The 12,800-nt window shown below is 35.0% G+C and overlaps 1 protein-coding gene across 1 annotated transcript in view; it reads left to right on the forward strand.

Annotated features, from left to right (window-relative positions):
- The window catches only part of ATR (ATR checkpoint kinase), a 56,775-nt gene that overhangs the window by 21,452 nt on the left and 22,523 nt on the right, over positions 1-12,800 (forward strand). The window contains exons 18-29 of the mRNA XM_081328714.1: positions 337-467; positions 682-825; positions 1,308-1,401; positions 2,204-2,329; positions 5,489-5,695; positions 6,008-6,121; positions 6,793-6,908; positions 7,627-7,747; positions 7,882-8,019; positions 9,224-9,431; positions 10,682-10,860; positions 11,642-11,806. Of these exons, the coding sequence (XP_081184840.1) occupies positions 337-467; positions 682-825; positions 1,308-1,401; positions 2,204-2,329; positions 5,489-5,695; positions 6,008-6,121; positions 6,793-6,908; positions 7,627-7,747; positions 7,882-8,019; positions 9,224-9,431; positions 10,682-10,860; positions 11,642-11,806 (1,743 nt within the window). The remainder of the gene's footprint in view (positions 1-336; positions 468-681; positions 826-1,307; positions 1,402-2,203; positions 2,330-5,488; positions 5,696-6,007; positions 6,122-6,792; positions 6,909-7,626; positions 7,748-7,881; positions 8,020-9,223; positions 9,432-10,681; positions 10,861-11,641; positions 11,807-12,800) is intronic.

Consider the following 12,800-nt stretch of genomic DNA (forward strand, 5'->3'; position numbering starts at 1 on the left):
CTTGGTCACTGGAGAAGCCCTCCATTACTACAGATTCCCAAGTCTCATGGCAAATCCATGTCTTCAGGTAAGCAGGATCAGCCAATTTACGCTCTGAAGGAATGATGTTTCAAAAGTAGGCATCATAGCAGAAATGTTTCTCTGCCTGGCTTTAAATGATTCTCTTTTGCAGTCATGACTTGGAATAGGCCTCTCCTGCTGAACTTGATGGGGGGTTTACATGTAACTAGGATATAGTCCCAGTCTATATAGGGCTTTATAGGTCATTATCAGCACCTCAGCTGAACCCCCGAATTTGACTCTTGTATCACATTAACCTGTTTTTCTCAACTGTAGGCTTTAAACAGTTTGATGGCTTTAATGAAGCTTATGGGCCCTAAACATATAACCGCAGTTAGAGTGAAGATGATGACAACACTAAGGACAGGGCTGAGATATAAAGATGATTTCCCACAACTGTGTTGCAAGTAAGAAAACTACTAAAATCTTGATTTATTACTGCCTCACCTTATATATAAGATTAAAAAGAATTATTGTGGTACACCTGGCTTATGGCTGATTTTGAAATGTCTAGTTGCTGAAAAATATAAAGCAATACTGTATATGCTATTTTCATTTTTTTCATTTCATTTATTATATTTGTATACCGCCCTTCTCCCTATTTTGCTTTTTATGTTTTAGGGCTTGGGATTGCTTTGTACGATGCTTGGATCAAAGTCATCTTGGGTCTCTTTTGAGTCATGTGATTGTAGCTCTCTTGCCTCTCATACATATTCAACAAAAAGAAACGGCAGCAATTTTCTATTTTCTTATAGTTGAGAACAGGTAAGAAAATATTTTTAAGTGTATAACTACCTGGGATTACACAAAAGCTTCCTCAAGATATAAATGTAATAAATAATATTGCAAAATTGTCTCTTCCTCAGTTTCAAATTCCATTAACAATATACCATAAATCCCCTCAAATTTCCCAATATAGAAATTTTACAATCATCAATGTATGTTTCCCTGTAGTAGCAGTTTCTTTCTTTCTCTTCTAATGTTTCTTTTGTAACACATATTTCCCTCAGTTGAGAGAGGAAGATTATTATTTTCTGAGAATGTGTGTGTTATAGTATTCCTTAATAAATTGCACATTGCTATGGGTTTGAATAAAGGCAGACTGTCTAAAGGCCCAAGCTGTAACTTTTACAAAATTAAAAATATATTCTTGACCATTCCAATTTATGAGTATTTAATTATATTGTGCATGCTTTAAAATGTATTTTATTTTATTTAACAGTATTTGTTATTTTTTCATTGGTTAGAGATGCAGTACAAGACTTCTTACATGAAATTTATTTTTTACCTGATCATCCAGAATTGAAAGAAATCCAAATAGTTCTTCAGGAATATAGAAAGGTATTATTTTTTCTATATTTTTAATGAATCTTTGAAAATAACATGAATTACTAGTCATTTGATGCTGACAGAATAATTTTTTTTCTGCATATCATTTAGTAACTCTGGTATTCATCCTACCTACATTTAATTCATTCTTTTCATTAAAAATTATTAAATGGGAAACTACCCTACAATTATATTTTATATCCTGAATGCATGGAAGTCCACATATCCTTTTTTAGTCCTTCGTTCCTCTGTCCAAAAAAAGGAAAAAGGTAAACTGCCTTATCTCTATGCTACAAGCTGACATTGATTTGATGGCATATTAATTAAGCTGCTTTAAATTCCTAAAAGATATATAAGATAGAAAGCTCACCAATAAATGGTTCAATTGTTTTAATTCAGTAGATTACTTGGTTTCTTGTATTAAGTACTTCGGGTATAAATATTAAGGCTGTATAGTGCTTCTGATTTAAGGCAAAAAATACTTTGGGCATGTGGGGATGTAAATGTACTATGTGCCTGTAACTCCCTGAAGTAGCTATGCCCTTTTGCAGAATCACACAGCCATCTTCAGTAGCTGTTTTATGAACCTGAAGAAATACAGCTTGGTTTGAAGTACTGCATGTAAATACTATGTTCATGTGTACTGAAGTACCATTTAGCCAAATTAAGCACTACACAGCCTGTATGCTTTTTAAACATCCTCTAAATTTGCAAGTTGTGTGTTAGCACTTTTTTATAAATGCAAATATATTTTGATATATGTATCCCGCAAAATAAAGAACTTAATGAAAGTTACAATCATCTTTCCATACAGGAAACGTCTAGGATTACAGACTTACAAACAGTGTTACAGCTCTCCATGAAAGCTATCCAACATGAAAATGTAGATGTTCGGATCCATGCTCTCACCACTCTAAAGGAAACATTATATAAAAACCAAGTATGTAAGGCTGTGGAACTTAAAATCATGCTGAAATATTATATTCACTTAACTCCTAATAAGACTCCTGAAGTTAGCTCTGCTTTTTATAAACATATATGATTATGTACATCAAATAATCTAGTACAATTTCACTCAGAGATTGTTCAAAATTATTAAAGTGTTGAAAAAGTAGGTTAAAGCTGGTCCTCAAAATTATGGCTGTTGTAGCATCCCTGCAATCATGTAATCATCATTTGTAATCCTCACAGCCAGCTTCCAACAAGCAGTGTCAAATGGCAAAGCCAGTAGTAAATCACAAGTCATGGTCACAAAATGTTTCATTTAGCGGTAGAGTTGGTGTTCATAATTGCAATTGTTAAGTGAGGACTACCTGTATGCCAAAACAGTTTTATGAATACAAATACACTTAATAATTTCTACATCTCATTACTTCTCACTACCAGAAACATGTACTCATAATGACTTATTTTTGGCCAACTACAAAGCTCAATAGGTGGTTTCATTCTGGCAGTTTACAGTTTGATCTAGACACGGAAGAAGAAATCTCATAAGTTTTGCTGTGATCTTTTTTCTTATAATTAACAACAAAATTAATGAGTTTCTTACCCTTTGTATTAACACAAACTATTTTTTAAAAGTTTTAGGTTATGTAAAAATGTCATCCTTCTGAAACAGCTAAATTGCATTTCTTCCATTTTAATTCTAGATTCTTACTTAATTAAAATAGAGGTACTTCTATGTTACAATTGTTTTAAAGCACTTGTTTCCATCTTCTTGCAATTAATTGTTACTCTCTTGTCAGCATTGCCGAGAAAAGGAGACCTGAGGATCCTATCCTAATAATGACCAAAGTACAACATCACTGATTCATATAGTTGAAAGTCATATCCATATGGTTTCTCAAATTCTACCTACCCCCCCCCCCCCCATATTGTTCCACTGAGGCAGGGATTAATTGTATAAAGCTCTTCTATTCTTAGTTCCTCTCTTTATGATTTGACAATTTGGATTTGCCAATTGTTGGTTTCCAACTCTACCTTTTTGTGCCAGCAGTCAATAATGGGGGATTTGAAATGGTCCAGATTATCAAGAGACATAGATTCCTGTCTTGGAATAGTGACAAGATATGATGTATTTCCTTGCGTGATTTGTATTGTTTGCTAAAGGCAGGGAAGAAAGTGTCATGGAAGGGAGAGGTGAACTTGGTGCATGGTGGTGAAACTATGAGAGATAGAGCATATTTCAGGGACAAGAGTCATGCATCACATGCAGAAAGATTCTTGGCATTTTAAATTAAAAATATTTGCAGAAACAGATAATAAAAAATCCACCTAAAATCCTAAAGTGATACTGTCAGTCAAATTAAACAGTTTTTTGGAGATGGAAATAGTTCCATGTTCATTTTTTACAGCATCTTAGAGACAACCAATTCAATAGAAGCAAAGCAAAGATAAAATAAATTCTGTTATTTCGCCTTCTGAATAAATAAAACTGCCATGAAATAAAAATCTTGTCATTGAGTAGTGCATTCTGATAAAATCTTTTTCTATGGTATGCCTGGATAAGAAAGTAGCTTTCAAGAAAGGATGGATTTTTTTTTCCAACAAGGCAACATTTCTCTCTCTTAATAGTTTCACTACTATGCACCAAGTTCACCTCTCCCCTCCATGACACTTTTCCCCCTGCCCTTAAATCTCCCTTACTTATCCACTTTATAGTATGCCCCTAAATTGGCTATTCCAGGCCTTTTCAACCTTTTCACCCATTGTACCACTTTTAGGATATGGCAACATCCAAGTACCACCAGTCGCCTAGCAAGGTGTCAAAAACTTGATGACCCCCCCCCAAAAAAAAGGAAAGGAAAAAAGTGATGAGGTTTGCTTAGTGACTATTCGAAGTTACAATGGCACTGAAAAAAGTGCCCCCCAAGCCACAGCTGAGCAAGACACCTGCCTGCTCGGTGGCGCTCTTCCTCCTGTCCGAGGTTTTCATTGTTGTGAACATTCCTGTTGAGGATTGGCAGTGGAGGTGGGGTGTGTTTGGTTTTTATTCCCCCTGTCTGTTGGGTGGTTGCAGCAGGTTTTGGTCATTTCACATGATCCTGGGACACTGTGATCATCATAAATATGAATCAGTTGCCAAGCATCTGGAGCCTGGCGCTGATCCTGGCGCTTCCACTGAGCCCTGACAGCTCCGAAGAAGCGCTGATCCTGGCATTTCCGCTGAGCCCTGACAGCCCTGCAGCTGTCTCTTGCTCAGGCTTGTGCGGTGCTGCCACCAGTTCAGCTCATTCCCCTCCCCCACTACCACTTTTTTAGGATGGTCGCGTACCACCTGCCAGGTGCCAATGTAACACAGGTGGTACCCGTACCACTGGTTGAAAAGCCCTGGGCTATTTTATTTCTTTCCTACATTTCATATTAATGTTTTAATGCTGTATCATTTTTTTAATTAAAGAGTTTTACAAAAACATTTTTACAAAACATATCCCCAAAACCCCCCCACCCCCAACCCCCCCTCCCCCCCACTTCCCAGAGCTGAATACAGGGTCATAAATATAATAAGCATATTCTAACTAAAATTATCCATTATAAAATTAACCAAATTCATAATGTGTTTTAACTCCCCTTTAACATTGATACATTCAAATTATTAAAAACATAATAATAACTTAAAAATATAATCAATACTAATACTAAAGTTAATAAAAATCTAAAATCTACTCATAAGCTAAATGGAACTTTTTAGTCCCATATTTATTCTGAATATAGTCTATCCATCTCCTCCAAACTGAAATATATCTTTCTTGCGAATGATCCTTCAAATAAGCAGAAATCTTAGACATTTCTGCAAGATTCAATACCTTAAGTACCCATTCTTCTATACTGGCAAACTATCCTTCTTCCAATATTGTCCCACCAGTAACCGTGCTGCTGTTATCAAGTTCAACATCAAATTGATTTCTTTAGTATCACAGTCTACAACAATACCCAATAAAAACAATTGTGGAGAAAACTTTATCTTTCTCTTAAAAATCTTTTGAATGTTTAATGCTGTATCATTTGAAACAATAACAAAATAATGGTAATTCAGTGAAAGCTAACATATGTTTGTGGACATAATTTATTAACTCTTTTTTTTCTTTCTCTTTTCTAGGAAACTCTGATAAAATATTCAACGGACAGTGAAACTGTTGAGCCAGTTGTTTCTCAACTGGTAACAGTCCTCCTGATTGGCTGTCAGGATGTGAATTCTCATGTACGGTTACTCTCTGGGGAGTGTTTAGGAGAATTGGGAGCTATAGATCCTGGCAGATTGGATTTCTCAACAAGTGACAACCAAGGAAAAGGACTTCTATTTGTGGTAAGTAATCCTAACATTCAAATTTTTAATGCTGGTATGTCTGCTACTTTATATAAGAAAAAAATGCTAAAATTTATAGTTATACATAATTTACTTGTCTGTGCTCTTACTGTTTAAGCATCCATTTGACACAAGAATGCTAGAGAGATTGTTCTGATTTTCATTTAGTCTGATCACTGAACAAGTATAGGTTTTGCTGAAAATCATTGTGTGCACCACTCTTATTGGGAGTTCCAGCTCATTTTCTTTTAAAATGGCATTTTGACTTGGATAGTAAGAATGAGAATATTAACATAAGACATTTGCTTTGAGGCGGGTGTAGAAGATTCAAATTTTGCATATGGATTACTCATGGAATTGACGAGAGCATTCCTTGCTTATGCTGACAATGTCCGAGCTCAAGATTCTGCGTCATATGCAATTCAGGTGAGGATATTTTCTTTTCTAGTATTCTGTTAATTTATTATTGATTGAATAACATTTAAAAATTCAAAAACAAATTCAGTTTTCTTTTCAATACCGTGGTGTCAGAAAACCACAGTAAACCAGAATTCTAAAGAATGGTACTGCTGCTTCTTAGTTACTCATTCAAAAACCGAAGAACTCCCAAGTCCTTTGCCTATTGTTCTTCCTTATGGGCAAATAAATCATTTTGAAGAATAATTTTCTTAGCAAGATTATAGTCATATTGTTGTTTGATCTTAGTGAGTATAATTTGTTCAGATGTTTGGAGCATTGTCTTGCCAATAGAGTCAGAATTTGGTTGGAACATTTTCACTGGGTTAATCAGCCTCAACAGGTAGCAGATCTAACCAACTTTGGCTATTTAGAATGTTAAGCAAGATTGGTCTTAGATAATGCTTGGATGAAAGATCAGCAGGGAATTCCAGGAATAGGATGGACAAAGAAGTCAAGCATGTATCCTGGAAAAAGGAAATAGTGCACTATTTCCTGCTAAGAAAACTGCACATGTGTTTGTATGGGTAGCATGTGTCAAGTTTGACTCAAAAGAGACTTTTCAGTTGGTTATTAATCAGCAGTGGAATTTTTCATTTTTATAATTCTTTAAAATAATTAAATTAATTTTGTTTTTTAAGGAACTGCTATCTATCTATAATTGTAATGAGATGTCTACTGATGAAGCAGGCACAGCACTTTGGAAAATGTTTCCAGAACATATTCAGGAAATATTGGAATCTCATTTAAAAACACGGTATCAAAAATAAATTTAGAGTTTTTAATTCAACTTTTTAAAAAATCAAAATATTGTTAAGTATATCTTTTCTCTGTTTTCTACCTAAGCAAAATTGCACAACGCATCTGAATTACACAGTTGAACAAGCCAGCAGACAATTCCCAATATTAGCTTATATCAAAGTATATATTATGTAAATGTTAGATAGGGATAAATTTTTGTACTGATTTTAAGTAGAATTAGATATTAAGTAAATTTATGTAACCCATACATTTTTTACAATACTACAAGCAGTCCTGTTTTATGCATGTTGGTTCACAGTCATTTAATATAGCTTAACAGCACTTCAGTGAGCAGTTTCAACTGCCATCATTTTAAGAAAGATTCTAATAAACTAAAACAGGTTCAGGGAAAGCAGCAAGGATGATCAAAACTCAAAGCCACATTGTGTGAAAAAGTATGAGAAGAAACAGATTGGTTAATTTTATTAAAATATAACTAAATTCGATATTTGATATTACACAAATATATCCCATGAGTGACTTCAAGACCTGTCTTGAATCACATTCAAGTGCAAGTGGACTGGTTAGAAGAATGCAGATTTCAGTGGAGTATTAGACAAGTTTTTCTAACGAGTAGTTTAAGGTCAAGTAGTGATGCTAGAATGTTGGTTGATTGTCCTTTTGTTTATCATAAAGTAATGTAATTTAACAAATTCTGGAAATTCCATTTACAGATACAAGAGTTATCAAAAGGCTATAAATTGGTCTAAAATGAAGAAGCCAATTTACTTAAGTAAATTAGGCAAAAACTTTGCAGAATGGTCAGCAAGCTGGGCTGGCTATCTAATAACAAAGGTAGGAACAATAACCAATAATTCAGTTAGTTGCTCTATATAAGATTTATTGTCTTATCAACTTTCATCAGCTGTGCCAGCCTTGTACATTTTTCCTCTCAAAATTCTATATTCAAACTCTTCTCTTTGTTCCAGGTGCGACATGATCTTGCCAGTAAGGTTTTTAATTGCTGCTGTATTATTATGAAGAATGACTTTAAAGTGACTGTCTATCTTCTTCCTCACATTCTTGTGTATGTCCTTTTGGGATGCAATCAGGAAGATCAACAAGAGGTGAGAATCCTCTGCCTTGTATCCCCTATTGAAGAGGCATTGTAATTGCAGTCATTGACTATTGCTCACCTTAATTCTATGTTCAGATTCATTTAGTGGCTATTTGGTCAGAACAGCATTGAAAAAAAGACTTATGACCAGTTTTCACACTTAAGACCATTGCAGCATCTCCATGGTCACATAATTAAAATTTGGGTGCTTAGCAACTAGCATGTATTCATGACAGTACCACTGTCCTGGGGTTCATGCGATCACCATTTGTAACCTTCCCAGCCGGCTTCCAACAAGCAAAGTGAATGGGGGAAGCTACATTTGCTTAATGATTGCATGATTCATTTAATAACTAGAGTGATTCGCTTAACAACTGCCTTGCTTGGCAACTGAAATGTTGGGCTCAATTGTGGTCGTAAGTCAAGGGTTAGGGTTAGGGCTAGGGTAGTTGACTGCTAAACTGAAAGTAGGATAACTTTGCCCTGGTAACTATTCTCAGCATACCATTGTACTTGAATCAGTGTGAAGTGTTTTGAACAATACTTCCAAATCTCCTCCTCATTTGTGAACCAGACATGTTTGCAAATTCATATATAGCATTAAACCATAACAGTGTTACTTAATGTGATACTCATTACATTAATAAGGTGGCTTGCAACAGCAGAAAAGTATTACAAACAAATTCTGTTTCATTTGTTACTCTGGTTTTTTTTTAAGTATATGTTTAGGATAAGTTGTGAGTAGTGATGGGATTATACTGTATCACTGTTAGTGTGGACAGGACTGAAATATCTGCTAGTCTGCATTTTTTGTTTTAGTGAGGTAAAGAGTTACCAGAGATTTAAAAATTACTTTTATTTGTTAAAAGCAAAACAATAGATCACCAGAATTCAGTGATTTGCCTCTGGAATTTTGTTATGGTTATATTCTGAGATCCTAAAAAACTGGAAAGCACATCGGGTGGGGGGGTGTAAGGATGGTTTGTCTTGGTGAGCTCTCGAATTAGGTGGAAGTGCACAATATAGTATTGTCATGAAACACTGAATAAGCTTCTACTTCTGTCTTTTTTAAAATATCGTATAATTTTTATACCTATGGAACTGCAGAGAAGTGTTTCACATTTCTCACGGTGCTAACTAGCTCCTTTTCTAGTTTGAGCCTGCTTTAATAATAAACTAAATTCCAAGAAATTTTAAAATATCATGCTGTCTAGGTTTATGCAGAAATCATGGCTGTTTTGAAAAATGATGACTCCTGCACAAGACGATGTGAAGACAGTGCATCTGATCTAAGTCATTTAAGCACTCAGACAGTGTTTTCTATGCTTGATCACCTAATACAGTGGGCCAGGTATAAATTTCAAAAACTGAGTGTTGAAAAAGCTGCTGGCAAGTCAAATAAAGATCTTACGGAATTATCAGGTTGGCATTCTCCCTTGCTTCAGTCGAATTACCTCTGATTTGTGTCTGTTTTTAATTTGACTTTGAAGGAACTTCATTATTTGGCCATAAGCATAAAAAATATAGGATGTCTTGAAGCTTCAATAAGGAAGAAAAAATATTTTAAAGCCATACCTTTGATAAAGAATTTTATCTCACCACCTGATGAAAGCAGAAGAAAAGGATTTCTTTAGTCAATATTGATTTAACAGAACAAAAAAATGTTCAATCAATATTGAAAATTTTATAAAGATCCACAAACCTTTAAGCACCACTATATAATGTGCATTGCACGCAGATACTAGCTCATCCTGCAGCACATGAGCCACATGCAGCCCCACAAGATCATAAACTTTAAACATTATTATGTGATTTATATACAATAACTTTATTATACATTGTCATGGTTCCGATAAATGAGACAATTCAAACAAATTGCAGGCATATTGTTTATCTAAAAAGTCTTAGTAATGAAACGAAACATCAGCACTCATGGAGGGATGCCAGAATCTGAAATCTCCTCCCCCCCAAACCCATCATACACACACACAATCCCGCCCTTATCTACACGTCATAAATCACATTATCCAATTAGTTTTACATATGAGCTTTCACTTCCCATTCCATATGCAGGCTATCTAATCTTCTCACAACATCTGGGTAGATTTCCTCCCTCCCAAATGAAGCAATTAAAGTAACAGGCTGTCCCTTATATTGTCAGTGCAAAAACATGTCAATGTTTGCAGCATTGACATACATTTTGTATGGGGCCCAAGAGAATTCCTTTTCTCTCAATGCGGCCCAGGCAAGCCAAAAGGTTAGATACCCCCCTCCCCATGTACTAGCCATATCTTTGCAAGGACACATTAACTATAACATCTCAGAGATAAGTTTTGTAACGTATTTACAAAGCACCTTTTAAAATGTTTGGTGCAGTCTGCATATATGCAGTCCAAAATTTAAGAATAGATTAGAAAATAAATTAAAATTCCAGCAAGACCCTTGAGAGGAGAAAATTTTTTTATGAAACTTTCTTGTGAACTCTGCTGTGGAGGGAGGCAGGATGCTAGTAGGGAGCTGTTCCAGTTGAAAAAGGCCAGTTGGTTTCGGATGCCAACTGTAATGAGTGATCTGTTTTGTGCGACATTTTACATGCCTCATTCTTACAGCACTTAAGGTTGGCATTTTGAAAGATGAAGTTTGACGTGCCCTTTTAAAACTCTTATTTATAGCATCAAATGAGGAACATGAAGAATATCAAAATGTTGCTCACTTTCTTGACCTCATACCCCAGGACACCTTGGCTGCGGCTTCTTTTCATTCCAAAGCTTACACCAGAGCAGTAATGCACTTTGAATCATTCATCATAGAAAAGAAACAAGACATCCAAAAGCATCTTGGATTTCTTCAGGTTAAATACTTTGTTTTAAAATAGAGTAAAATTCAATTTCTGTGTTTTATTGTGTCATTTTCCCCATTTTATTATACTAGGGCTTTATTTGGATACCATAGTTGCTATTTCTACACACACACACAAATAATGCCCTCGTTTGATAAAATAAAAACTTAAAATTAGATGTCATGTATTTTATGTAAGGTGTTTTAAAATGATACCATGATAGCAGTGTTCCAATATCTCAGGGGCTGCCACAAAGAAGAGGGAGTCAAGCTATTCTCCAAAGCACCTGAAGGCAGGACAAGAAGCAATGGATGGAAACTAACCAAAGAGAGAAGCCACCTAGAACTAAGGAGAAACTACCTGACAGTTAGAACAATTAATCAGTGGAACAACCTGCCTCCAAAAGCTGTGAATGCTCCAACACTGGAAGTTTTTAAGAAGAGACTGGACAGCCATTTCTCTGAAATGATATAGGGTTTCCTGCCTGAGCAGGGGTTGGACTATATGACCTCCAAGGGTCCTTCCAACTTTATTATTATTATTATTAAAAAAAGAAAGTTGAAATCAGATTTCTTAAGTCATATGATTGGGGAAAGGAAAGGTACATTTTCAGTACTGATATGTACTTTACTCAGAAACAGAACAAAAAAGAAAAATGAAGTGTTTCTTAAAGTTAGCAATACATTAAAATTGTTGAAGGAATTTTGATAGAACACAAAGATATAGTTAATTTAAATCTCACGTTTTGGCAGAATGCTGTCTGATGGCAAATGTTTCTCCTCTTTACTCAAAGAAACTCTATGCAGCAATGCATGAACCAGATGGGGTAGAAGGAGTGAGTGCGTTACGAAAGGCTGAGCCATCTCTCAAAGAACAAATTCTTGAACACGAAAGCATTGGGTTGTTGAGAGATGCCACTGCTTGCTATGATAGAGCAATTCAGCTAGAACCAGAACAGGTAACCAGAGACTTTTTCTATTTGAAGTTTATTTTGGAAATAACTCACATAAATGTTTATCGTAAAATACAATTTGTTACTTCCTTGACCACAAGAGAATCAAGGCAACAATGAATAGTTTCTGAACTAGAAAAATCAAGGTCTGTCTCTTTTGCAAAAGGTGTAAAACACAATCCAGTGAGCAGAAGCTTTTGCTTGACTAAAAATTGAAGCAGATTATAAATGGATGGACTGTATTCAAGGGCATAAAATGATTATGGGGAAATGGTAAATCAGTGTCTGGAGCCAAATGTTTTATTTATGTGAGCAGGAAAGACCAATTACAAATGATATACTTTTCAAAAGTTTAATTTCTTTATATGATAGAATGAAGTATGAACAGATATCACTAACAGAGGTAATATTTGGAAATATCAGAAGTAGGAAGGAGCAGTCACTTGGGCAAAATAAGGCAGTTGCCTTAGGTTACAGATGTTGGGAGCATAAAGAATAGAATAAAGTATTGGAATGAGAGATATACATACCTAGAGTCAGCAAAATGACTGGACATAGTTTGCCTTCTGATAAGCAGTGAAAGCATATACTGTATTTTAAAAATTCTTACTCCTAAGTGTAATTATTTTTAATGTATAAGTAGCTACAATCTGCCAACTCATCTCTTGCTATCTTTACTGTCCTTTTCTTTGTATTCTTATTCTGTGCATTTTTACATGAATTTGGAAGCATAGTTCATGGGTGACACATGGGAAAAAACCCTAAATACATATCATTAAAGAATGACAAATTCTTTTTGTCCTTGTGCCATTTTCTTGCTTGTAAACCTATTGAGGTATGAGTCACCTTATTTGTAAAGCAGGCCACACTAGGATGAGAATCAGAATGAGACATAATAAAATTTTCATTTAATAATAAAAGTCCCTGGAAGAACATAGCTGCTTTTTGACGACAAAAAGAATAGTTAGGTTTCAGGATTAACCTAATTTATAGTGTGTAG

Source organism: Vipera berus, assembly GCF_964194415.1.
Source record: "Vipera berus genome assembly, chromosome: 5".
Classification (NCBI taxonomy): Eukaryota; Metazoa; Chordata; class Lepidosauria; order Squamata; family Viperidae; genus Vipera; species Vipera berus.